The 23,999-nt window shown below is 39.2% G+C and overlaps 1 protein-coding gene across 4 annotated transcripts in view; it reads left to right on the top strand.

Annotated features, from left to right (window-relative positions):
• The window catches only part of LOC126262370 (2',5'-phosphodiesterase 12-like), a 169,691-nt gene that overhangs the window by 113,696 nt on the left and 31,996 nt on the right, over nucleotides 1–23,999 (top strand). For 2 of the 4 annotated variants that reach the window (XM_049958961.1, XM_049958964.1), the window contains exons 5-7: nucleotides 3,210–3,365; nucleotides 15,365–15,485; nucleotides 18,429–18,521. In XM_049958961.1, the coding sequence (XP_049814918.1) occupies nucleotides 3,210–3,365; nucleotides 15,365–15,485; nucleotides 18,429–18,521 (370 nt within the window). The remainder of the gene's footprint in view (nucleotides 1–3,209; nucleotides 3,366–15,364; nucleotides 15,486–18,428; nucleotides 18,522–23,999) is intronic. The other 2 variants (XM_049958962.1, XM_049958963.1) reach the window with 2 other exon arrangements.

Here is a 23,999-nt window from a genome sequence, read left to right as displayed (position 1 = left end):
GGCCCTTCGCCGGTCCCTTCGACCTCTCCACCGTCGCCTGCCTCGCCCTGTCGAGGTTTCTCACCCCCCCCCCCCCCCCAACTTGAACGTGCTCTCGCTCAAAGTGTTTGTGCCTGTCCCCCTGGACATAATCCACGACATCTCAACAATACTGCGAGATTATACGCTGTTTGTTTTGTGTTTCTCTTCGTCCAGTGCTCATGACACAACCTCCGCCATTCCGTGCCACCTGGTGAAATGTGTTTCGCTACCGCCCGACATCGACCTGGAAATGCTTCGTGTGTTCGCCATGACCAACGGAGACATCGTCGTCGTCGTCGCTCCGTTCCACCCGCAAACCGCCGGCCTACCTGTCACCGCACGACCGGCATGCCCAGTATGACGCCCGGCTCACTTCATTGACTTCCAGGTTCGGTGGACGAACCTTCCTTCACGACATCTACCCACACAGCTCCCCGACGATGCTGTCGAGCTGACCGCGGTACAGCTCCCACGGACCACTCCTGCCGACGCCATTGCCCCCCCCTCTCCCCGGCCTCTCAAGAGTACTCAAGACATGATCCAACTGAAATGTTACATTCTTGTGCAATCTCTCAGTCAGTCTTCAAGTGGCATGCACAATTTTGTTGATGTTCCTGACATAAGCATTGTCGGTGGATGCCGAAGGGCATCTTGAACGAGGGTCACCCTTAATTTCCATCCAGCCATTTTTATGCCATGTGAACCATTCATAACACTGTGTATGGTTTAAGCAGTCATCACTGTACACTTTCTGTGTCATTTGGTGTATCTCTGTTAAGGTTTTCTTGAATTCCGTGCAAAATTTAATGCAGATGCATGGGTCCTCTAACTCTGCCATCTTGAAATTCACAAACAATGTGACACAACTTTCCACTCAATACAGCACTGAACAGTAACAGTCATACAACAATGATACTTCCTGCAGTTACACACTATGCACAGATGTGTGCAGGGATGCCAACTGAATTTTGCTCCAACGCACCATTTACACGCACCGAAATTACAGATTTTGTAGAGTTTTTTGAACAGACCTCATACTGGAGTAATTATCACACAGTATAATTTCATATGTTTGTTTGTTTTATTTATTTGTTTTTTCCTTGCCATTGCTGTACGTAATTGTGGTCCATTTTTTGGAGCTACCATTTGAAAATGCCATTACAACCAAAACTGGAAAGTAGCAGAAAATAAGTAATAATTACAGTCAAAAGTTGAAAATATGATTTCACAATACAGTACCTGTATCATTCATCTTTGCGGTGGTGCAAGAATCAAACTGGAGTAGTACTCCTGTATCTACCTTTGCAAAGGGATCTTTGAAAATGAAGTTCACCACTTCTGCTTTAGCCTTGCTACATTCAATTTCAGTTCCTGTATCATCCATACCTATGTGAACTGTTATGTTGGTGCCCCTGACGACCTTTGCATATGACCAGAATTTGTTTGTGAATGGTGGGAGGTCTGTTGATAAGAGTCTGCTACAGCAGTTGTTGAAGGCTTGTACAGTGTTCTTTTGAGAGCCAAACATATTTCATTCAGTACCTCTCTCATCTATAGCCCTATCCTTCGTATTATACCTATTCTGCACCTATGGACAAGATGGTTTTTGGAACTGGTTGTGCCTTAGAGGTTTCTTTGCAGAGACTGCATACCACAGAAGGTGCCTCCCATTAGAAACTGTTCTACTAGGTACATATCTGCCCTGTGCATGGTCAGCTATTTTGAGCTGCAGTTCCTCTATGTACTTGTGCCCGGATCTAAAGGTTTGGAGTTTTTCCATGAGATATGACACTACTACCTCTTAGTCTACTTTGTTGAATATGTTTATCTTTCTATTTGTTTTAGCTGCCATTTCTGTTTTGATAACAATTTTCAGTGTCTCATAGTCACTAATGTCAGTTTCACTGCAGACATTCAGAGACTTCAGATCTGTTCATTGTCATTAGAAATCTATGTTAATGAGTAGGCTTCCAAATATGTGTTCTGAGTAGTTTTCAGTGAAAGCATTTAATATTGACTGTGAAGGTTTTCTTGATATGTCAATGCAATAAAATTTTCATAGGTTTCTTGCCACATAAGATTGTGGTGCAAGTGTGATATTTCAGGAAGGCTACGCTCTCTTTCAATCTTCTGGTAAAGTGTCCGTCTATCCCAACCCGTCTCCTACTGTAGGTATTGTTGGTGGGCATTATGAGATTTACGTGGCTACTGCCAATGATTATTTATTAAAGAGAGAGACTGTCATACCCTGGCACTTCGCCAGGAGATGGAAAGAGGGACCTCCATTGCTTTTTATGGGTACTTCAAGCTTCGGAATTTTGTTATGAATGCTTCAGTAGTTTATCACTAGAATTTGAATTGTCTTATCTGTGAGGGGCATTTCTTTGAGTATCATACAGCTATCTTTGTCTTGACTGGATGGAGAGTAGCTTAATATGTCTGATCATAGATTTCTTTTTATGTCTGTCATTGATGTATTAGGGTAATAGTGTAAAAAATCATACAACTAATTTCTTTTAAAGATATTGCAACGGTGTTCCTTTCTAACACATTCCATTTGCTGTGTATAGTTCTATACACCACCACCACCACCACCACCACCACCACTACCATCATCACTTTACAGAGTAGGCTGCACAACCTGTTCCAGAAATCATCTTGTCCGTAGTCATCTGACACTTCTCTATCCAGTGGGCCTGTAGCTCATGACGATTCTAGGTAGACAATCTTGCTGCATTATTTCTAAATGGTTACACTAGCTGACTTCATACTTTTTAATTTTGGTTTCCAAATCGAAAATCTGTAGCTCCTGCCTTATTTCTGTGCTTCATATTTGGTCCCTCAGTGTGCAGCCTTTAACTGCCTGAGAAATTTCATCTCAACTGACATAATTTTCACTCTCTTTTTTTCAAGAGTACCCATGTCTCACTTTCATATAACACTACTGAAACCACCATTGTTTTATAAAGTTTCAGTTTAGTTTCCCTTGTAGTTTTATATTTCAGAGTTCTCTGAGTTGTTCTACATGTATGTTTAAATTCATGAAGTTATGAAGTGATAAATATTTTTCATTTTGATTCAAAGGATCGTAGATGTTCTATTTTTCGGTATGCTATAATTTGTTTTTTTTTCTGATGTGTGGTTTTAAATGAAAGGATGAAAAGATAACTTGCTTTCCTTTTTTGCAGATAGCTGTGTTGATATCTCAGGAAGAGGAGGATAATTGTGTGATAATTGCTAACACACATTTACGCTCCTGGCCTGAACCTGATTATTTTCGTGCTCTGCAAGCTTCTGTTGCTCTTGCATATCTCCAGTCTGTTGTGGGAGATATTTCAAAGAAGGTAATTATTAGAAATGTATTTTCTCCTTTAAGTAGATGTCCTTAAAATACTTTTAACAGAAGTGTCCATATCCAAATGAAAAAAAAGCTTTGCTTCAGAACTGATAAACTGTCTTCCTTCTCTCAAAGCACAACCAAAAACAAGCTCTGGCATTTCCAGCTTGGTGCAAGGAAATATTGATTGCCCCAATGGATCAAGACTTGGTCCAAAATCTTTACAGTAACCACATAACCTGGGACCCTTATTTCCTCATGTTCACATTCCAACATCTTCAAATTTAGTGACACACAGTGCATTTGACCTTGATAAACTTTTCGTCTGCAGTTTAATTGCTGGTTTTCAAAATTGATACGGATGTCATTCATTAAGTGAAACGTAAACAGGCAGAAATCAGTGATCAGTGATGGGATCACAGCTGCTGGAGAGAAGTAAAAATTACTCCCAACTCTGGCTGAAAGACAGTGTGCAATGCAGGGATTAATTTTGATTCAACAGTGGATCAACATCTAAGATTTGTTCCATATTCTTAAAGTTCTACAATAATAATTTCACTTGATACAGGATTCTGAGTGACTTCCTGTTCTTTGCTGTATATTCTGCCCATTTCCTGTCTTCTCCCTTTTCTACAAATTGCCAAGAAAATAATGTTCTAATTAGTTTCAGAAATCCCTGCCTTTTCCACTTTTATTGCTGGGATTTCACCTGCTGTCATTTATATGCAGAGAACACTTGTTTTCAGACATAATGAGATTTCTTGAACAGAATTTCCTGCCCAGTGCCAACCAGCATAATTTTCGAAAACATCGATGATGTGAATGCCAACTCGCACTTTTCTCACATGACATAATGAAAGCTTTGGACCAAGGCAACCAGGTAGGTGCATTGTTTCTTGATTTCCGAAAAGCATTTGAATTAGTACTGCACCTAGGCTTATTGTCAAAAGTATGATCATGTGGGGTATCAAGAGAAATTTGTGATTGGATTGAGGACTTTTTGGTATGGAGGACACAGCATGTTATCTTGGATGGAGAGTCATCATCAGATGTAGAAGTAACCTCGAGTGTGCCCTTGGGAAGTGTGTTGTGACCCTTTCTGTTCATGTTGTATATTGATGACCTTGCAGTCAATATTAACTGTAAAATCAGGCATTTCGCAGATGATGCAGCTATCTATAATGAAGTACTAACTAAAAGAATCTGCGTAAATATTCTTTCAGGTCTTGATAAGATTTCAACGTGTTGCAGAGATTGGCAACTTGTTCTAAATGTTAAGAAATGTAAATTTTTTAGTACTTCACAAAATGAAAAAATGTAATACCCTATGACTATAATATCAGTGAGCCACTGTTGGAATCGGCAAACTCCTACAAATACCTGAGTGTGTTACTTTGTAGGGATATGAAATGGAATAATCACACATAGATTCAGTTGTGGGTAAAGCAGGTGGTAGACGTCGGTTCATTGGTAGAATACTGGGAAAGTGCAGTCAGTCTACAAAAGAGATGCTTACAAATCACTATTGCAACCCATCCTAGAATATTGCTCAAGTGTGTGGGACCCATACCAGAAAGGACTAATGGAGATATTGAACATATACAGAGAAGGGCAACAAGAATGGTCACAAGTGTTTTTAATGCATAGGGAGGTGAGAGATATTGATGGAACTGAAATGGCAGACTCTTGAAGACAGATGTAAACTATCTCGAGAAAGTCTATTAACAATCATTCAAGAACCAGCTTTAAATGGTTACTCTAAAGATATACCACAACACCCTATGTATCACTCACACAGGGCTCGTGAGGATAAGATTAGAATAATTACTGCACACAGAGTCATTCAGATAATGATTCTTCACATGGTTCATATGTGAATGGAACAGGATGAGACCCTAATAACCGGTACAGTGGGATGCGCCCTCTGCCGTGCACGTAACGGTGGTTTGCAGAGTATTGATGTGGGTTCTGTTGCAAGATGACCTTGTTCACTGGGCGTTCATCGCACAATACACAGCAGAGCTCCAAAAGTGTCTTGATGTAGCAGGCAGTATTTATGGTTTGTCTTGGTTCAAGAAAATCAATCAGAATGCAACCTTGTGCATTCCTGCATCCCAGAAGACAGTGCCCATAATGTTTTTGACAGGCAGCACAGTCTTTGGTTTCTTCTTTGATGGTGAATCTAAGCAGTGCCATTTCATACTCTGGCATTTGTTTCAGTCTCATAATGATGAAACCTGCTTTCATTGCCTTCACAATACTCAGCAAAAATTCATTAACTTAATTTTGTAATATATGAAGAAGGTGTTGAGTGATGGTCTTGTTGAAGTTTGTTTTCTTCACTTAATAAGTATGGGGCCCAGTGGGCACAAACGTTTTGATAACATAAGCCTTGATTCATTTCTGGCACTGCTCTGTGTCCTACTGCAATTTCTGCAGTGATTTCTTTCACTGTGACATGCCTGTCTTCTCAAATGAGCTCACATCGCTTTTCTTGTTGCATTCCATGGAGGCAGTTAGAGGGCAACTGCTACAAAACCATCTTGGACACTCATGTTGCATCTTTTAAATGTGTCACCCATCTCCTAACACTGCTGGTGGTTGTGCAGACATCTCCATAGGCATGCTGAAGTCTGAGGTGAATTTCAGCAGCACATTGTCCCTGTTTAACAAGGCATTCAGTGAGAGCACTTTGTCAAAATGAAACATTGATCTACATCTACACCCACACTCATACTCCATAAGCCACTGTACGGTGCATTGTGGAGGGAACCACATACCATTACTAGCCATTTCCTCTCCTATTCCACTCACAGATAGAGCAAGGGAAAAATGATGGTCTATAAGCCTCCATATGAGCCCTAATTTCTTAGATCGTATCTTCATGGTCCTTGCATGAAATGTGTGGTGCAGCAGTAGAATCGATCTGCAGTCAGGCTCAAATGCCACTTGTCTAAATATCCACAATAGTGCCCAAAAAAGAGTGTCACATTCTCTCCAGGGATTCCCATTTGACTATTGCCATAGTAGTTACGTGCTGATTGACCAAACTGAATTACTTCGATATCTTCCTTTAATCTGATCCGATGGGGATCCCAAACACTTGAGCAGTACTCAAGGTGGGCTCACTAAAGTTCTATGCACTGTGTCTGTTATGCATGAGCTACACTTTTCCAAAATTCTCCCAATGGAATAAAGTGGAGCATTTTCCTTCCCTACTACTAACATGAGACGCTCATTCTGTTTCATATTGCTTGACACTGTTACACCTAGGTATTTAACTGATGTGACTGTATCGAGCAGCACACTAGTAATGATGTATTCGAACATTAGCAGATTGTTTCTACTACTCCATGTAAACTTAAAGTTTTCTACATTTAGAGGAAGCTGCCATTCATGGGACCAATCAGAAATTCTGTCTAAGTCGTCTTCTATCCTCCTAAAGTCACACACTAGCAACATCTTCCTGTAAACCACAGCTGCATCAGCAAACAGCCACAGATTGCTGCTTACCCTGTCCACCAGATCATTTATGTATATAGAAAATTACAGCCATAAATTGCTGTTCACCCTGTCCGTGAAATCATCTATGTATATAGAGAATAAGAGCTGTCTTGTCACACTTTCCTGATGATACTCTGATGAACACTTGCCACTGAGGACAACATACTAAGTTCTATTAATTAAAAAGCCTTCAAGCCACTCACATATCGGGGAACCTAATCCGTGTGCTCAGTCCTTCAACAGCCTGCAGTGAAGCGCTGTGTTCGGTGCTTTCCGGAAATTGTGGAATATGGAATCCGTCTGTTGCCCACTGTCCATGACGTCAGCCACTTTGGAAAGCACTGCCTGTGGTGACATTATAGTCACTGATGACATCACAATCACAATATGGCATCATATGGTGCAAAGTCTGTAGATTATGATCCCACAGTCATTTATGTTACACTGTTGGAATTGGGATTTTAACAATGGGTTGCCCACAACTTTCAATATTGACCTTGTATTTAACCACTTACAAGATGTTACAATTTTCAGTAATTATCTTTATGTGCCCCTTTAAAATTACAAATTTTTTCAGTGTATTACATTTTCATATTCATGGCACTATTGCTACAAACATGGATGCTACACGTCCTCTTAAGAGCTGAGTCAGCATCATTTAATTCAGTTACATGTGTTCAGTGTCTTATTTTCAGGCTGCTGCCATGTGCTGAGCTACCAGAGCAGCATGCCTTGCAAGCATAATCATAAAATCTGCTGTTCTGTATAAATTCCCCAACATATTAACTTAAGAAATTATTAATCTGTTAATAGTTACATGGACAGTTTTGAATCACTTGTTAGCAGCCCTGTTTCATTAGGTGTCAATTAAACTCTTTGTTAACTTGCATACAAGATTGCGGGCCATCTCTGCTTTTGTGTTAAGTTTGTCTATCAAACCATGTGTGACAAATGGGGTTGTTGCCCTAGAAATTTGAAAGAGGCGGTGTTCTGTGTAGACTGTAAGTTATGGTTTCCTTGGGGCGAATGTAGCAGCAAGGAAACGAGGGTAGAAAATGAGGCTCTTCCATGCCAGTGTAGGTTATGTAGAAAGGACAAAAAAACTGCTGAACAGGAGGCAAAAATTTGTGCCCTTAAGGCTGAATTAGATAACGCGAACTTGGAATTATGTAGTTTAAGGGAGGAAAAAGAGACGGGGAAGTGGGAAAAGGTAGCAAACAGGGCGAAAAAGGAAAACACTTGAAAAAACTCCAGAAATTCAAATAGTAAATCAGTTTGGCTTGCTATCTGAATTGGAGGAAGGGCCTCATCCAGATGTAGTTGAAAGTAGGTTGAAGCAAAATATTAGCTTAAAGAAAAAAGACAGCTCGGGATCAAACCAGAATAGGAAAAGAAGAATTCTGCTTATAGGCAGCAGTCATGGGAAGGGTGTGGACCAGCAGCTTCAGGAGAAATTAGGTGCAGGGTACCAGGTCACAAGTTTTGTGAAACCAAGTGCTAGCCTCAGCCAGGTGACAGAAACGTAGGTCAGCTATGCAGGAACTTTGAGAAGGAAGATCAGGTAATTATAGTTGGTGGAGCAGGAAACAGCCTGCCTATGAATCCAAGATACAGTGTTAGGAATGACCTGGATAAAATAGGAGCAGAAACTGGGCACACAAATGTGGGGTTCGTGGAGGTATTTCAGTGCCATGATTAGCCCTGGGTAAACACTGCTGTAAGGCATGTTAACACTGAGCTGAACAGGATGCACCAGACACTGGTAAAATCTCACATAAGTGTTGTTCCAGTTAATGCTATTGGTAGGTGAAGATACACTACACATGACCTGCCCCTGAATAGGAAGGGGAAAACTAAGTTAGCTTCTCTATTAGCAGAAACTGTAAGGCGAGCCACAATCACACAAGGGGTGATCCCTGTGGTTAATGGGTCCAGGCAGACAGGTTTTTTAGGTTAAAGCCAAAGTCCAGACAGACAACAATCATTATAAATAGAATAAAACAAATTTCATGTACAGTAAATACGGGCAAACCTAAGGGCAGTATCGACTTACTTCGTCAAAGTATCAGGGGAATAAAAAATAAAATAGATGAGCTATTAGTGTGTTTGGATGATCTCAAAAATAAAAATGAGATTGTTATGCTCTGTCTGTCTGAACACCATGTAACTGTGGGGATGGATAGTGTCAGCATAAATGGGTATAATTTAGCATCATACACATGTAGATCTAGGATGGATAAAGGAGGAGTTGTCATTTTCATAAAACAAGGGTATAAATACAAAACTGTAGAAGCAAGCAAATTTTGTTTTGATCAGCACTTTGAGGTTTGTGCATGTGAACTTCAGCTAGATAATGTAATATTGATATTAACAACAGTGTACAGGTCCTCATTAGGAGACTGGGAGCTATTCTTAAAAAAGTTTGACTCCCTATTATGCTGTATGTCAGACAAAAAGAAGTAGTTATTAATCTGTGGTGATTTCAATGTAAACTTTCTGAATAATTCTGATAAGAAAAGTGAACTGGAAGTATTATTAACAACATATAACTTAGAATCAGTGGTCAATTTCCCTACACGTGTAGCTCAAGACAGTAGCACTCTAATAGATAATGTATTTGTACAGAAAGAGGATGTAAAACAAACACATGATTTCCCTTTGGTAAATCTTACATGATGCGCAACTGATTAACTTACAAAACCTAACAGGGTGTATATAATTAGCCAAATGCTGACGATAAATGCAACATAGTTCTTGATAAATTTATATCCCTTTTTGAGCATTGTTTCCCAAAGAAAATTACTAAATGTAACACCACACACTTTTCAAAGAAACCTTGGATTACTACGGGTATTAAAGTGTCTTCAGAAAGAAAAAGAAAACTGTATGAGACAGCAAGAACTAGTAAAGATCCAGAAGTAGTTTCACACTATAAAAATTATTGTAACACACTGAGAAAAGTTCTAAGGAAATCAAGAAATATGTATGTTAGAAAAGAAATTAACTACTCTGGCAATAAAATAAAATCAGTATGGACTGTTGTTAGAAGAGAGACGGGAAAAGTAACCACTGGGGTAGGCAGTATTACCATTAAAGAGAATGAGATCATCCTAACCATCAGTACACAAGTAGCTAATGTATTTAACAATCATTTCTTAAGTGTAGGAGAAAAAATTGGTTACAATAGTTCAACGGAAAAAACCAGGCAGTACATGGAAGAGTCAGTTTTGAAAAATTTTAGTCAGACTAAGTTTCACCTAACAACCTCTTGTGAAATAAGTAAAGGTATTAAATCTTTGAAAAATAAATGTTCCTTTGGAGTAGATGACATCTCTAATAAGATATTAAAACAATGTGGAGCAATTACAGTTGATGTTCTGAGTCACATATGTAATGTATCACTAACTCAAGGTATTTCTGCAGACAGTATTTTCAAAAATCTTCGAGAAAATAATGTAGCCAAGAGTGGTTAGCCATCTCAACAGTAATGGGATACTTAGTTAATCACAGTTCAGATTTCTGAAATGCTGTTCCACTGAGACAGCAATATACAATTACACTGTCCACACAATAGAGTCTTTAAATAGTAAAATGTCACCGATAGGAATTTTCTGTGACTTGTCCAAAGCATTTGATTGTGTGAACCAGGACATTATGGTACAGAAATTACATTTCTATGGTATAAATGGAATAGCATATGAGTGGTTTAATCTATAGCTACAGAACAGGAAACAAAAAGTTTCTTTTATGGGTCAAGTGATTTAAATAAGTTACAAAGACAACGTCTGTATTAAATTTTCATGAAACTCAAGAAAACCTTTATAGAAGCATACCAAATGATGCAAGAAGTCTATGGTCATGAGTCCTCAGTGTCATGGTCATGGTCCTCAGTGTTATAACTGATTCAAATGGTTTAAAAATGGCCGGACAGAAGTTAAAGATCACCCTTGTTTAGGACGCCCTTCGATGTCTACCAACGATGCTCATGTTAGGGATATCAATGAAATTGTACGTGTCAATTGAAGACTGAGTGTCCAAGAGATTGCAGAAGAATATAATATTTCAGTTGGATCATGTCGTGAAACCCTGACACTGCATCTTGGAATGCATCGTGTTGCCACCAAGTTCGTCCCACTGCTCAAGAGTCAAGAGCAGAAAGACCTTCATCTCACTGTCTGTGAAGAGCTTTTGGATTGTGCAAATGTGAATGAGATGTTCCTTAAGAGAATCGTAACTGGGGATGAGATATGAGTCTACGATTATGATGTTGACACCAAGGTTCAGTCTTTGCAATGGGTCGGGAAAGGTTGTCAGAGACCAAAAAACAAGTGTGTCAGGTCAGGTCAAATGTCAATGCCACACTGATAGTTTTGTTTGACCTTGAAGGATTAGTTCATCATGAATTCGTGACACAGGGACAGAATGTTAATCAATGGTAGTAGTGGGATGTGTTGTGACACCTGTGTGAAAATGCGAAAAGGAAACGGCCTGAAATGTGGTGAGACAATTCATGGCTCTTGGATCATAACACCACACATGCACGCCCACACACACACACACACACACACACACACACACACACACACACACATTCATCCCTGTTGGTGTGTGGCTATTGCACGAAAAATGAAATCACTGTGCTGCCTCTTCCTCCATACTCTCTGGACTTGGTCCCTGTGGACTTTCCTTTATTTCCAAAGTTGAAGACCTTGTTGAAAGGATGAAGGTTTGCGACCACATACGAGATAAAAGAAAATTCGCAGACGGCACTTTGCGTGATCCAGAAAGAGGCATACCAAGACTGCTCCTGAGAGCAGAAAAGGCATTGGGAGCAGAGTATCAGTTGAGGAGGAGAGTATTTTGAAGGAGACCATGTGCAATAAGCAAAAGGTAAGCGTAGAAAAATTTTGTGGACAAAGTTGTAGAATTTTAATGTCGGAAATCAGCCAGCTGGAGCATGAGGACCAAATGAATGCATCTCCAGGGCCACACATATGGACTAACAACACTGGAAATCATAAATAACAGCAAAAAGTGATTTAACATCACAGTATTTATGCTACAAAAGTTGTTTTGAAGCTGAAAAAGAAGAGAAAAACATGACAAAGTGTAATATAGTAACATATACTAACATACAAAACCTGCTGAAAAATTTATAGGGAATATAAAAAAAATCAACAAGCAAAGTAATATGCTGATGCAGTAAGTGAATCCAATAGTGTCATGGGAACAACCTGAGATGTAGTAAATAACAAATGTGAGAAAAAACAGTATGCAGGTTCCAGTAATGTAGAAATAAGAGAAAATGGGATGTTGCTGAGTAAGCCAAAGTGAGACTTTAGTGGAACATTTAAGTAAGGCCTGCAGAGAAGAAATGGATGATTCAATACCATCAGTAAAAAGAATTGGAAATGCATGTGATTTCCTGAAAATTATCTCAAAGCTCAAAGTGAAATCCTGCAGTGACTAGGATAACTTGGTGTCTAGATTACTTATAGAATTCAGAAATGAACTAATAAAATCACTAACTCATTTAATAACCAGTTCAGTTCTTTGCATTGTAATCAACACATAGCTTTCAATCAGTACAACACTGGTTATAGCCAGTGTGCAAAACTATGATATTCAGGTAGGATTATTTTTGGTGACAAGAATGTTGCTTCTGACAAATTGTCGGAAAAGAAAAATGTTTGTTTGAATTTTTATGGAAGCATAAAATGTTTGGAGCTAGTGTACATATCCTTGAATTGCAGCCCCAGTTTTCCGTAGCATGACTCCAAAAGCTTTTAAGTATGTCAATCACACTTTTTGCTCACTTCACATTGCTGTTAGGAAGAGATTCAAAAGTATTGCTGTTGGGACGGTGACAAACAAAACAAGTGGGGGAAAAGTGAAACATTATATAGAAAGTCACCAAATACAAGAAGAAATTAGAAGAGATTATCAAGATAAGAAGAGCACATGGAAGGAAAGGGATGTGGAAACTAAATGGTGGGCTTCTGAAAACAGCCATTGGTGTGGGCTCAGAAAAAGCACTGAGAAGGGCAGTGAAGTGGTTTGATGAGGATTGCTCACTATTTTGACGAGGAATGTTCACTGGTAATCCGAGGGAAATGAAGTGAGACAAAGAATGCTGCAAAGATAAACAGTACTAGTGGAGAAAGAGGAGAAGAGCAGATAAGTTATGTAGGATGAAGAAAAGGCAGGATGAAAGGAGGAAGGCAGTGCAGTTGGATAAAATAAGGGATAACAATGAGATACAAAAGTTCTGTGAAAGGTCTAGAGAAATGGAGAGTGGATTCCAACCAAGAACAGTCTTCTACCAGAACAAATATGGAAACCTAATTGGAGATGAAATCAAAGCTTTGGGAAGATGGCAGGTGTATTTTGCTGAGTTACTTGATAGAAAGGGGTGAGGAAACTACAAAGGAAACAAAGGAGGAAGAGGAGGAACTGACGGAGTTTAAATTAGAATCAGAAGTGGAAGAGCAGGAAGTCAAACCACCAGACATAGAAGAAGTGAAGAATGTAATTAAAAGCTTAAAGAATAATAAAGCAGCAGAAGAAGATGGCATAAAGGCTGAATTATTAAAATTTAGGGGAAAGAAGATGGAGACAGCTGTTAATAATTAATAAAGGAACTATGGATAAAGGAAGAAATGCCTAAGCATTGGAGCATGGGAATAATCTGCCCATTATGTAAAAAAGATTATAAGGCAGAGTGCAGCAATTACCATGGTATTACTCTTTACCAGATGTGAAAACATATTGGGGGATTCTCAGGTTAGATTTAGGAGACATAGATCCATAATAGACCATATTTTTTGAGACAAGTGTTAGAGAATTTCTTTGAATATGGCAAGCAACTGAATCAGTTGTACATTAATTTTAAGCAAGCATATGAGAGCCTAGACAAGAATAAGATTCTCCACAGTGTGAAGCATTTTAAAATCCTGCTAAAGTTAGTGAGATTGGCCAAAATGTCCATGAAAGCAACAATATGCAAGGTCGGGATAGAGCAAGATTTGTCAGGAGAGTTCCATGTGGGGAGGGGGCTCCAGCAGGAGATGTGATCAGTGTGGTACTCTTTAACTGAGAACTAGAGGTGGCAAATGTCAGCAAACCCAGGAGGAACAATATTTAACTTGGCTGTACCATGTGGTGGCATATGCTGTGATGACGAAGCATTAATTGCAAGGAATATCAGGGTCTTGAAGGATAATTAAGCAGCATTGGAAGGAGCAGTACAGAAGTTAGGACTCTTAAGTTAATATAAGTAAAATGTGATAATGGGAGATCCTGATGGGGATAGAGGAGAGACTTTAATGGAAATAAATGGGAAAAAGTACCAACGATCTATAGTAATGTATGGATGGGAAGGCTCGGTGATGACCACAAAAGAGGATGGTTGGTTTTTGAGATGGCAAAGGAATATTTTGAGAAAGATATTTGGTATGGTAAAAGAGGAAGGAAGCTGGAGAATAAGGACAATTGCAGAAGTACAGATTTGTTTTGGACAAATGAATATTGCAGTGAAAATCAAGCAAAGAAGATTAACTTGGGTTGGACGTGTTCAGAGAATGCCAGAAATTCAAAGTGTTGAGGAAGTGTTTATAGAAAAACCCAAAGGAAGAAGGAGAAGAAGAAGAAGAAGAAGACCCTGGAAAAGGTGGACTGGAGATATAAAGGAGGATCCCAAAGCAATGGTAGTCAGGAACTGCAGAAGGAAAGCGCTGGACAGAGAAGAATGGAGGCAGGTGACAAACAGGCTGAGGTTTTACAAGGACTGTACCACTGACCAATAAGTAAGTAAGCATGAATAAAATTAAATACTTTTACTATACATATTGTGAAGTCTTGTATTGGGTATATCATGAAAGATGACCATTACCTTGTTGACACTTGTGTACTGAAGTCAAATTGTCAAATGGATGCATAGGTAGGTGAAAATTGTTTTTTCCTCAACCTGATGTGAGAATAAAGCATACTACTTTCCCAAGAATGTCACCATCTCTTTCTGGCTCTTTGGAATGTGAAGAAATATGAACTAAATCTGTTATAGGACTAATAGAATGGTGTAGTATACTTGCTGACATCCACAGTACAGGACAGTTACTTCAAAATTATGTAGAAGAGTCATCACAGATTTTAATAAAAAAAAATAGCAACTGTTCATAGACATTCCAACTAAACAATATAAACTCTGAAGAGCTACAGGACGAATGTGGCAGGTATGGCTGCGCATGTTAAGATGTCAACAGCACACAGGTATGAGTGGCACCACCTCTAAACACTAGAAACAAAAAATAACATAACACTCAGAGACCAAGCAGGATTACTTAGTACTGCAAGAGAGGCAGGCTAGCACACATTAAGACATCCACTGCCCTAGAGAAAGGTATGGCACTGCATTTTAACATATCAGCAGCAGTCATAGGATCAGTATTATTAATAAAGTTATTTTTATTAATAACAGAACTGTTTTCATTCCTCTTTTGACAGATGCCAGAAAAGAAAATTGCTACAATTTTGTGTGGTGATTTCAACAGTACACCTGACAGCTGTGTGTATGAACTGATGGTTAACCAGTCTATAGGGGAAAATCATCCTTGCTGGTCAGAAGGTAAACATCATTCATTCGTGTCATGAGTACGAGTCATGAGTATCAAATATTTGGATGAATGCTGATTTGTAATTTGTGTGTGTGTGTGTGTGTGTGTGTGTGTGTGTGTGTACATGATAGTGCTGTGTTTATTGTTATTTATGAAGATGGCAATGACAGTCGTTCTTTACTTCTTGATCTGTGGCACCAATAAACTCTATTTACCCATGACCTAGGAGAGATATGACTCCTTTCCAAGATAAAGAAATATTTTCAAAGACTTAACTACGTTTCGTGCCTGTCAATGTAAAATCTAACAATGGAAAAGCCACGATTGAATAACAATAACAATATGAATTAGATATGGAAATTTTTGAATAAGGAATAGGATATATTGCTACTTGCCACATAGAGGAAGTGATGAACAGCAGACAGGCATATTTAAAGTAATTTTAAAAGTAGGCTAAGCTTTGGGACACAGTCTTTCAGATGTAGGAAAAAAACTAACGCACACATGGTCAGTGTCATTTCCAGGCAAAAAGGCATTAAAAAAATTGCGGAAGTATTTTGAGCAATAGGGGGTATGTATGCAGACGCGTGTTTGGTCAAATTGGGTCCTACTTTGAAAATGATCATCACTAATTGAATAAATTTGGTAAGTGCACAAATTTGCTGCATTTTCCATTTCTTTTGTGTCAGGCCACCTATAATGACCGAATTGATCAATTATGGCAAGACTTGTCTCAAGTTAAAGGCATAGACCAAGATCGGAAGCAGTCACGCACTTACATGGCGCAATAAATAGTACATTGATATAGTTTGGAAAGTCACTGCAGAAAGTAAATAATTTAGGAATGGAGGTAACAACTCACTGAATAGATGAGGCACTGAGTCATCAACAGGCACACCAAAAAGGATGAGAACTTCACTGCCTTTTGGACAAATCTTTGAGGGGGGAGGGGGGCGGATGAGAGAGATAGACAGAGCACTCTACATTTAGCCATCTGAATACACAATATCAGGACTGTAGTTCTGCAGAGACCCTGTAAAGATCAGAAATGAGCTCTGCACACTTGTGTACTTACTTTATACTTGCCAGTGGGTCCTACAATGACATCTCTAAACTTGTAGTCTCCATACTCTCAGAGACTCGACTCACCCATCTCCGCTGCTGGCCATTTAATTGAAAACTGGGTCTGTTTTCGGGTATTAGTGGATTGTACCAGTGTAGAAAGGAGAGCAAATACACTAGTTCACTAGTATAACTGAGAACTCACACCACTGTTGCTGCATATGTATCCAAATAAAAAAAGATATTGACCACATAGAGGAGGCACAATCAAAAAGACTGCTAAAATGCTTACTTATAAGCTTTTCGACAAATCTCTTCTAACAAAGAAGAAAACATCCACACTCACAGAAGTGAGACCCCCCCCACACACACACACGAGACCCAACTGTGCTTGCATCTGATGTGTACAGCAATCCTTCGGGATGGCTGGTGGGGGTAAGGAGGAGACATGATGGGTGTGAGGAGGAGACATGGTATGGGGAGAGGTAGTTATAGTAGGTTAGGGCTGGAGGCAGATGCTGTGATGCCTGTGGTAGTGTGCAGGGGTATGGTGCAGTCAGGATAGGGCTGTTAGGTGCAGCTTTGGGACTGATGTGCAGAGCATAGACACACATAACAGAAGAAGTACTCACACTAGCATTCAAGCCCTTGCTCTTTTTCTAGCACAAGAACACACACAACCCCACAGACAGTATTTATGTATGTATGTATATGTGTATGTATGTAAAGGTATAAGTGTAGGCATAGGTATGAGGGTGGGTGTCCCTCTTAAGTTGTCAGTCATGTTTTCTCTGGTGTTTCAGTAGGTATTTGTAATTTCAGTTTTGCAATGTAGAGCTGTAGTCAGTCCAAACAAATACTGGTCACCGTGTCTTTCATGAGAAGCCCAGCATCAGTGGAAAGTGTCGATTTGTTTCTCATTACAAAAGAAAATATTTTTAAAGTGAAAACTCACATTGCATTTCGATAGAGTGGTCCCAAATTAGTCTAGAGTGATATTGTTTTATTAATATGTATTAATGGGAACATGAAACCATAATGAATAATCAGTACTACAGCAGTGACTGAGTAGTGCTGCGGCGTGGCAGTAGCTGTCAACACGGGCAAGGGTGGCACGAGGGTCATTGTTGGTGTTTTATCATGTTTTATTGTTCCTGTTAATATGTACTGACAAAACAAATATTGCACTAGACTGACTTAGGACTAGATGGGCACATAAAATTTCGCTTTAAATTTAATTTAATATTTATTTATTTTTTGTAATGGGGAAACAAAACAAAGCTTTTTGTCAATGCTGGACGTCGCATGAAAGACATAATGAGCAGTATTTGTTTTGGCTGACTCAAGCTACACATTGCAAAAACAAAATTGCATATATGTACCAAAACACCGGACAAAATATGGCTGACAACTCTTTCGAGGGACATCGGGTATATGTATGTATATAAAACTTTTTTGAAAATTGCTGTAAATTTATTTTAATAATTAATCTATATCCAGAGAATGTCTAAGAATTGCATTTGCATAAAGCATTTTTGACATAATACTGAGTCAATGACAACAGTACTAGAAAGCAGGACATAAGGACGAAGTCCATTCTGTAAATTGTGATTAATTACTAAAATAAATTTACAGTAGTTTTTGAAAAAGACAGTGATGTTCTGTGCCCTATTTTTGTTTAATGCAGCACAGTATGTTTTCTCATAGTGGAGGTTGAATAAACAAGAGTAGAACTATTTTGTTGGCATCAGATGAGCTTTGTTATTTTTTCATTTAAACTGTGGGTTATAGCATTGAACTTCACTCTTCCTCATGTGAGCACATTTCTCTTATGAGCACATTTGCTGTTGTATACACTATACCACTTAATATATGTCTTATGCCTTCCACAGTCTGCCGGCCGCGGTGGCCGTGCGGTTCTGGCGCTGCAGTCCGGAACCGCGGGACTGCTACGGTCGCAGGTTCGAATCCTGCCTCGGGCATGGGTGTGTGTGATGTCCTTAGATTAGTTAGGTTTAAGTAGTTCTAAGTTCTAGGGGACTTATGACCTAAGATGTTGATTACCATAGTGCTCAGAGCCATTTGAACCTTCCACAGTCTCATAAAACACAGCTTCATTAGAGGCCATCTGATCCTGACAATCACTCATTTTTGGCTCGTCAGTGCTACTTTACAATAGGAAGTTCATGCACTCAACTTCCGTATTAAATCTTGACTAATCTTGCACTCCAACATGCTTTAGTAAGAGAGAACAAGTCGACAAGTTGGAAGAAACTGCAGTGCTGCTGTTTTCAGACCCATCATACTCACATAATTGTATTAGGAATGAAGGAAGCTGCTATATCACTGACTTAAAAGTGGCTCCTTGATTTCTGGTGTGTGCAACCCTTAACACTAGACTCATACTCACTCTGTTTCTGATCTCTGGTACTGTGGGGTGTGGGGCTGTATCTGATGAAGTAGGTGAGAGGGAGAAAAGAGGTGGAGAGTGGATAGGAAGGTTGGGGTAGAGTGATTGACAGCTCAGAGGGAGGCAGAATGTGTGCGAGATATGCGTGTGGTAGGGAGAGGCACTAGGTGCACGGGACAGGAACGTTACACATTGGCATTGGAGCTGGTGAGTTTGTGCAGTGCACAATGATGATGACAATGATGTGGGGAAGTAGACTGGAAGGGGATGACAGAGCGAGGAAAGAGATACTGTTGAGAAGATGGAATGGGTGCAGAGGGTTAGTGAAGAGTTAGGCCTGGAGGATTTCATTAATGAAGAGTGGGTTGCAAGGATGACTCACATCTGCATAGACCAGAAAAGCTGGTGGGGAGGGGGGGAGGGTTCGGGGACGGGGGGGGGGGGGGGGGGTAGGATCCAGAAGGCATGGGTTGTGAAGCAACTATTGTTATAGAGCATGTTGTGCTCGACAGTGTGTTGGGCCAGTGGGTGATCATCTATGCTCTTGGTCACAATTTGGTGGTGGCCATTCATTCTGGTGGACAGTTGATTCATGGTCATGCCCACATAAAATGCTGTGCATAAATTCGAGCAGAGCTGGTATATGACATCGCTGGTTTCACAGGGGGCCATTCCTGTAATGGAATGGGAACAGCTTGTGACAGGACTGGAGTAGGATGGGCTGGGTGGGTGAATCAGGCAGACCTTGCAACTGGGCATTCCACTGAGATATGTCCCATCTGGTAAGGGGCAGGAAGTAGAGTGTCATAGAGATGGACCAGAATTTTTTCTCCTGATTGCAGATAAGGTGTCCAAGGTTGACCAGACTATGTGGGAGCAATTTTTTTGAGTGGAAGGATGACAGCTACCAAAATGCTCATACTCTTGATGGACAGTGATCTTGATCTGGACAGATGTAGGGATGGAGCAATAAAGAGGGGTGGAGATCCTTTTTTGCACAGGTAACATGGGCAGAGGAGGATCAGAGAAAGCAAATGAAAGATAAGGTGTTTTAGATGGGGAGGAATGAGGGTAATGTGTGTTGCCAAGGGCCCAGATCATGAAAATATCATCAGTATACCTGAATCAGACAGTGGGTGGTATAGGAGGGTGCCATGCAGGTGACGTTAGCCATACCACAGATTTGCATATACATCTTCCACTCAAAGGAAAAGTAGTTAGGTGTGAAGATGTAATTTGTATGATGTATAAGGAATCAGGTGGTGGATTTGGAGTCTGAAGGAGGTTGGTAGAGGTAGATAGTGTTCGGCAGCAGCAAGACAGTGGACATGGGTAATATTGGTGTGCAGGTACGTGGCATCATTGGTGACAAGTAGGGATCCATATGGTAATGGGGTGGAGATGGTCAAGTGTTGAAGAAGAATGTGGTTCATATTTTTATTAGCAATTAGTATGAGGTGTTGGTCGATGAGGACGGATATTATGGATATTCTTTCAGGAGTACAGTAACCAGCTACAATGTGATGTAAGATGGCAGAGATGTTGTGTGTACAAATGAGTAGTGTTCCTGAGAAAAACGAAAATAATATCGGTAAAAGTACAGTGTGTGTGAATTGTAAGGACGAAATTATTAAGTTAAATGAGTGTATTTCTAGCCTTCAGCAAATCGTCAGTGTATTGAGTAGTGAGATGTCAGAACTCGAAAAGAAATAAGCGAGTCATTAGTCAAACAAACGGCCAGTTCTCTTCCGCAAAAAAACTCTAACGAGTGGACAAATATACCATATAAAAAAAGAGGTGTGAATACGAAAGCATCACCAGGGAGTAAAAACGCCAAGCAGTTGGCTGTTAAAAACAAATGTCAAGTTCTTTCCGTGAGTGAAGAGGCGGATTTAGGCCTAACATCGGTAAGGGAACATGAACTTTTGAACAAACTTTGTAATCAGAATGGTGATACAGGCTCTGAATTCAGCATTAACGCAAACAATGAAGGTGTGAAATTGAGCATGCCATCTATTGTACATAATAATGGGACATCTATTGCATGTAGTAATGAGAAAGACACTATCAATCAAAACGTACAACAGTGCAAAGACGAAAGTAATGTATTATTTTTAACGGACAGTCACGGCAGAAAAATGATGAGACTATTCAAAGAAAACACGAAATACGACGCAACAGGTTTTGTGAAGCCAGGAGCAACAGCAAAAAACATTATTGTTGTTGATTTACAAGACAAAATGTTGGGAAAAAATGACTACGTCGTGTGTATAGCGGGTGCAAATGATGTTGCGAAAAACGAAGCAAATAAATGTCTCACTGAACTAAAGAAATTCCTGGAACGCAGTAAACAAAAAAATACGATAGTTGCAACATTACCACACAGATATGATCTAATGTATCACTCGTGTGTAAATAAATAAATTCGTAAAACTAACATTAAAATAAAGCAGATGTGTTCTTTGTTTGGAAAATGTAGCGTCCTTGATATAGGCAAATTGGACAGATACCAGCATACCAAACATGGAATGCATCTAAATTATGAAGGAAAAAACTTTGTATGTAAAATGATAAAAGAAATCATTGCGAACAGAGAGAGAGCGAACAGAAAAATTCCATGTACCGGTATGGGACCAGTCTCAGCAAAAGAAAAAGAAGCATCCTCAAAAGCAGCAGAATCGTCAGTGGCGGAACCAACAGCTAAAACAACATATTCAGCAGTAACTATTGCCCGTCCTACACGCAACAGAAAACAAACTCATCGTTTTTTATGGTGAGTAACATGAGAGATGAGGATTCAAAGTTGCGTGAAGCATCTCTCTCGTGTGTTCAATATGAGTTTTCCACACCCCAAGCAATACTATCAACTAATGTACTGAAAAAAGCCACTCCTAGCAAACATCACGCAAATGCAGAGGCGAGAAAAAATCAAACTTTGTCTTTATTCCACCAAAATATATGTAGCCTCAAGAATAAAATAGACCAGTTGCTAATAAATTTAAAAGACGAGTGTGAAAATGAGCCTGATATACTGTGTTTCTCAGAACATCACGTTATGAATGGGATCCACATGATACAGATTGAGAACTTTAGTTTAGCTACTCATTACTGTAGATCTGTTATGGAAAAAGGTGGTGTTGCAATATTTATAAAAAATAATATAGTGTATAAATCCCTAGATTTAAGCAAATACTGTGATGAACAACATTTTGAGGTGTGTGGCATTGAGTTAACAGCAGATAGTGCAACTGTTATTGTTCTGGCTGTTTACAGGGCACCTGCTGGAAATCTAAAGGTATTTCTAAGACAAACTGAATCACTTCTGGCCCACCTATGTAGGAAAACTAAATCTATCATTGTTATGGGTGACTTCAATGTGGACCTTTTAACAGAAAATAGAAACAAGACAGATTTTGAACATTTAATGTACTGTTACAATTTAGTACCAGTGGTGGACACTCCAACTAGAGTAACTGCCAGCTCTAGCACTTTAATAGATAATGTATTTGTAGATAAGGATATTTGCAATAATTTAACCATGAAAAATATTATAAATGGGCTCTCTGATCATGAAGGGCAATTCCTCACTCTAAACCAAATGAATGTACAAAGAAAAGAAAATTTCATTTGGAAAACATTTAGGATTATAAACAGACACACCACTGAAACCTTTAATCAGCAATTACGGCTTGTGGACTGGTCTCCTGTATATGCTACAATTGATGTTAATTCAAAATTTAATATATTTATCAATGAAGTTACAAGCCTTTTTGAAGAAGCATTTCCTAAAAAATCAGTGAGAGAAAGCCTGTTCAAATCTGGAAACAAGCCTTGGATTACTAAAGGCATCAAAATCTGCAGCCAGGAGTTCAAATGATAACAGTAGGATTACACACTATAAAATCTACAATAAAGTTCTGAATAAGACAATTCAGGCAGCAAAGAACATGTGCTTGAAGGCAGAAATTGACAACTCGAGCAATAAAGTAAAAACTATCTGGAAATTTGTAAAGAAGGAAATGGGGAAAAATGCAGTTTGTAGTGAAAATATCCAAATCAAAAGTGAGGGTGATCTTGTTAGCGATCCAAAAACAGTTGCAGACACATTCAACTACAATTTTTTAACAGTAACAGAAAAAATAGGTTTACAAGGGTCCATGAAGCAAGCCATCAATCTTTTGAAAGCTAGAGTACCTGGTTTAGTGCAACACATGAAGGTAAAAACAGTCACTGTTCAAGAAATTGAAAGAGTTATTAAATTCCTGAAAAGTAAAAACTCTGCTGGAATTGACAAAATTTCTAACAAATTATTAAAATACTGCTCCAGCCATGTAAGTAAAGTCCTTTGCCACATTTTTGATGCGTCACTTAAGCAAGGAATAGTTCCTGAGAGGCTTAAGTATGCAGTTGTAAAACCATTGTATAAGAAGGGGGATAAGACGGATACTGCTAACTATAGGCCAATATCACTACTGACAAGCTTTTCAAAAGTTTTAGAGAAACTAATGCATGCCAGGATAGTTAAGCATCTCAGTGAACACAATAGCTTCAGCAAAAGTCAGTTTGGATTTCAGAAAGGTTTGTCAACAGAAGATGCAATATTTGCATTTACTGGCAAACTCTTGGAATCTATCAACAAAAAACTGAAAGTGATTGGCATATTTTGTGACCTAACAAAAGCATTTGATTGTGTAAACCACCAAATTCTTTTACAAAAAGCTGCACATCTTGGTATAAGTGGTGCAGCAGGGAAATGGCTCGACTCATATCTGTCAAACAGAAAACAAAAAGTTGTAGTAGATAGTCAAGATGGTGTCCCAATATCTTCAGAATGGGGTACCATTACATGTGGAGTGCCGCAGCGCTCAGTTCTGGGCCCCCTACTTTTTATTATATTTATAAATGATCTTCCTCTCTCTACGGAATATTGTAGATTCACCATTTTCGCGGATGACACTACCCTACTTATTGATAATTCGGAAGATAAGCTTGAGGTAACGGCAAATAAGGTTTTAAATGAAACGGTGAACTGGTTCAACATTAATGGTCTTAT

This window comes from Schistocerca nitens, chromosome 6 (genome assembly GCF_023898315.1).
Source record: "Schistocerca nitens isolate TAMUIC-IGC-003100 chromosome 6, iqSchNite1.1, whole genome shotgun sequence".
NCBI classification, from domain to species: domain Eukaryota; kingdom Metazoa; phylum Arthropoda; class Insecta; order Orthoptera; family Acrididae; genus Schistocerca; species Schistocerca nitens.
The sequence above is the reverse complement of the archived record's forward strand: the minus strand, read 5'-3'. Positions and strand labels throughout refer to the sequence as shown.